The sequence below is a fragment of the Octopus sinensis genome, unplaced genomic scaffold (genome assembly GCF_006345805.1).
Source record: "Octopus sinensis unplaced genomic scaffold, ASM634580v1 Contig14718, whole genome shotgun sequence".
NCBI classification, from domain to species: domain Eukaryota; kingdom Metazoa; phylum Mollusca; class Cephalopoda; order Octopoda; family Octopodidae; genus Octopus; species Octopus sinensis.
In genome coordinates this window covers 10,702-15,172 of record NW_021833324.1, presented here as the reverse complement: position 1 = coordinate 15,172, position 4,471 = coordinate 10,702, and the positions used below count along the sequence as shown (strand labels likewise).

General features: G+C 46.4%; 1 protein-coding gene across 1 annotated transcript; it reads right to left on the bottom strand.

The window, feature by feature from the left end:
• Positions 1-3,042: 3,042 nt before the first annotated feature.
• LOC115230172 (serine/arginine repetitive matrix protein 1-like) lies at positions 3,043-4,104 on the bottom strand. The gene has a single exon (XM_029800382.1). It carries the CDS (start codon positions 4,102-4,104, stop codon positions 3,043-3,045), a length of 1,062 nt encoding a protein of 353 aa, XP_029656242.1.
• Positions 4,105-4,471: the final 367 nt, after the last annotated feature.

Below are 4,471 nucleotides of genomic sequence, written 5' to 3'. Positions count from 1 at the left end.
TTTTTGGCTATAACTCTCTAAATATGCTTATATAGTTATTTCCCTTACAAACCCGAGCAGATTTTATCTGCCTCCCTTTGGGAGTTATACAAATCTACAATATAGGATTTCTTCAATTACAATTTATCTGGCATTTTTAAGAGTACAATGCATCGCGTCATGCCAGGTCCAGTTTTTAAAATTTAAACTCCAATTAAGCAAAATTTACAGAAAACTCACATTCTGGTGTGTGTGTCAAATGCTTTTCTTAGTCTGGTTTACACCACACGCAAACGCACACACACAGTGGGCAACGAATAAAATGAAACTAATTCACTTACTGTGGTGAGTGATTCTTTCACTCTGCCTCCCACTTCCATTTCCACACATACACACGCAAATATATAAATAAAATTGTAAGCTAACGTGCGTGTGTGTGTGTGTGTGTGCGCGTGTGTGTGTGTGTGACGGTGCGCGCGCGTGTGTGTGTGTGTGTGTGTGTGTGCGTGTACGTGAGTGTGTGACAGGAAAGTTTTTTTAGACGAATATAACACCTATATCCAAGTAGCAGAAAGATAAGACAGTAAGGTGTGATTTGAGGGAGATTTGGCTGCTATTTCTACCATGTCTAGCTGCCATGTAGAGGTCTCCCCTAGGCTCATACATACATATATACATAGATAAGACAGTAAGGTGTGATTTGGGGGAATTTTGCTGCTATTTCTACCAGGTCTAGCTACCATGTAGAGGTCCCCCTCAATTCTTTTATTCTTCTGCTTTTTCCAGCCATTGCTCTGTGGCCATGCTGGGGCAATGCCTTGAAGAATTGTAGTTTAATGAATCAACTCCAGTTTTATTTTTGTAAGCATAGTACTTATTCTATCTGTTTCCTTTGTCAAACCACTAGGTGACAGGGATGTAAACAAACCAACATTCGTTGTCAAGCAGTGGTGGAGGACAATCACAAGCACAGACACGCACACACACACACACACATACATGCATACACATATACACACATACATACATACATATATATATATGTGTGTATATATATATTGCAGCGTGGAAGGTGTTTGTAAGCCATTTAAGAAACACACAAAAACCGTTACATTCACTTCAACATTTAAATTTAATTTGCCAAAATATTTTCGTCGCTTTGAGACCGCGACCTGTTCACTGATAAAAATATCGTGCTAACAGGTCGCGGTCTCAAAGCAACGAAAATATTTTGACAAATTTAATTTAAATGTTGAAGTGAATCTAACGGTTTTTGTGTGTTTCTTAAATGGCTTATAAACACCTTCAACGCTGCAACTGTTTTCGCTCCAGCACACGATCTCAGATCAAGTCACTTGCTATGCAAGTACATCTCTGTAACTATATATATATTTATATATATATATGTATATTGGTAAAAACAGTAAGATAACAAAAGAAAGAAAGAGACCTCAATATTATGTAAATAGAGGAAATCTTTATATATAAAAGTGAGGTTGTGTGTCTGTCTCCTACGATTTAGATTCCTAACTACTCCCACATTTTGTGGTGCAGTTTAACCAAAACCGGGTATCTTATAGTCGTGATTCATATCCAGACCGTCTGGGTATTAGCGCGCGTCTACGATGAGTCTACGATTAAAAAAAAATTTACCATCAATTTTTCCCATTTTTAATCCATTTTTGACATATATAAGGGAAGTAACTCTCTAAAATTTATTATTAAATCTCAGAACGTAAAAAGCTACAGTAACACCCCTCCCCCTTTGTGGTTAGCCATATTGAGATGGCTATTATACTTTACATCTCTAAAAATGCTTATATAATTATTTCCCTTACAAACCCGAGTAACGCCGGGCGATACTGCTAGTATGTGTATAAATGCATATACATATGCTTACACATACAATATATCCGCATATATATATAAAAAGGCGGCGAGCTGGCAGACACGTTAGCACACCGGGCGAAATGCGTAGACGTATTTCGTCTGCCGTTACGCTCTGAGTTCAAATTCCGCCGAGGTCGACTTTGCCTTTCATCCTTTCGGGGTCGATAAATTAAGTACCAGTTTCGCACTGGGGTCGATGTAATCGACTTAATTCCTTTGTCTGTCCTTGTTTGTCCCCTCTATGTTTAGCCCCTTGTGGGTAGTAAACAAATATATATATATATAGATACATGCATACATACATATATACAGACTCACACATATATACATTATATATATATATATATATATAATATATATATAATCTGTGTGTGTGTGTGTGTGTGTGTGTATAGATAGATATACATATGTGCTAACATGTGTATATATACACGTAAATAAGTATAAAAATGTATGTATTAATATAATGTGTGTATATATATATATAAACTTATACATACATATGCGTGCATATTTCTATTGCATATATAAACATATATATTTATGTGTATACATGCACATACATGTGTGAGTGTACGGCGTCTCAGCTGTGTTAAATGCAGAAAAATGAATATAGGTGCAGGAGTGGCTGTGTGGTATATCTCGTGATACTTTTCCGACCTCGGTCGCGGGTACGTCCACGTGTACTCGGGCGATACCGCGAGCTTAGGTTCGTTCTTTCGATTTCGGGCACGGTAACGCGGCGGAGCAACGGGCGACTGGTGCAGGCCTTGCGCAGCCCTGCCGCTGGCGGCCCCTACTTTATACTAGCCGCAGTTTCCATCTTTCGGGAATTTACGGAACGGACCACGTTGCTGTATCGACAGCGTGTATCTCGTGATATCCTTCCAGCATTGGTCGCGGGTACGTCCACGTTTACGTGGGTCACACCATTAGCTTCGAGAATGTCCGGTGTCGTCCGCCGACACAGCGGCCTCACTCGAGCTCGATACCGAGAACTCACCCCAGAACTCGCCGCTTCGTGCCTCGTCGATAACTCTGGTACACGGTCGCGTGTACGTCCACGCGTACGTGGACGACATCGCGAGCTTCTGTTCGTTCTAACGGGTACATTAGGGCGGCGGAGCTCCGAGAGGCTGCCGCACCCTGCCGATGGCGGCCCCCCACCTTATTCTAGCCGCAGTTTCCATCTTTCGGGACTTTACGGGAAGGACCACGTCTCTGTATCGACAGCGTGTATCTCATCACATCCTTTCGGCATCGGTCGCGTGTACGTCCAGGTTTACTCGGCGATACCCCGAGCTTAGGTTCGTTCTTTCGATTTCGGGCACGGTAACGCGGCGGAGCTCCGGGCGATTGGCGCAGGCCTGGCGCAACCCTGCCGCTGATGGCCTCTACTTTATACTCGCCGCAGTTGCTATCTTTCGGGATTTTACGGGGCGGACTACGTCTCTGTATCGACAGCGTGTATCTCGTGACATCCTTCCGGCATCGGTCGCGTGTACGTCCAGGTTTACGTGGCGATACCGCGAGCTTAGGTTCGTTCTTTCGATTTCGGGCACGGCAGGGCGGCGGAGCTCCGGGCGATTGGCGCAGGCCTGGCGCAACCCTGCCGCTGGCGGCCTCTACTTTGTACTCGCCGCAGTTGCCATCTTTCGGGATTTTACGGGGCGGACTACGTCTCTGTATCGACAGCGTGTATCTCATCACATCCTTTCGGCATCGGTCGCGTGTACGTCCAGGTTTACGTGGCGATACCCCGAGCTTAGGTTCGTTCTTTCGATTTCGGGCACGGTAACGCGGCGGAGCTCCGGGCGATTGGCGCAGGCCTGGCGCAACCCTGCCGCTGATGGCCTCTACTTTATACTCGCCGCAGTTGCTATCTTTCGGGATTTTACGGGGCGGACTACGTCTCTGTATCGACAGCGTGTATCTCGTGACATCCTTCCGGCATCGGTCGCGTGTACGTCCAGGTTTACGTGGCGATACCGCGAGCTTAGGTTCGTTCTTTCGATTTCGGGCACGGCAGGGCGGCGGAGCTCCGGGCGATTGGCGCAGGCCTGGCGCAACCCTGCCGCTGGCGGCCTCTACTTTGTACTCGCCGCAGTTGCCATCTTTCGGGATTTTACGGGGCGGACTACGTCTCTGTATCGACAGCGTGTATCTCGTGACATCCTTCCGGCATCGGTCGCGTGTACGTCCACGTGTACGAAGGCGATACCGCGAGGTTCGCATCAGCCTTACTAGATCGGGCACGGTAGGGCGGCGGAGCAACGGGCAGCTAGCGCAACCCTTCTACTGGCGGCCCCTACTTTATACTCGCCGCAGTTTCCTTCTTTCGGGAATTTACGGGACGGACCACGTCGCAGTACCAACCACGTGTATCTCGTGGCATCCTTCCAGCATTGGTCGTGGGTACGTCCACGTGTACGTGGGTGACGACACCATTAGTTTCGAGAAAGTCCGGTGTTGTCCGCCGGCACAGCGGCCCCACTCGTGCTCGATACCGAGAACTCACCTCAGAAATCGCCGCTTCCTGCCTCGTCGATCACATACTGACACTCTCGTGCTTCACGTCGACTATAAGTTTGGCTTATCGACC

What these genes read in the sequence shown, in the direction of transcription:
- LOC115230172 (XM_029800382.1), bottom strand. Translation starts at nt 4,104, where the DNA reads ATGCGAACCTCGCGGTATCGCCTTCGTACACGTGGACGTACACGCGAC.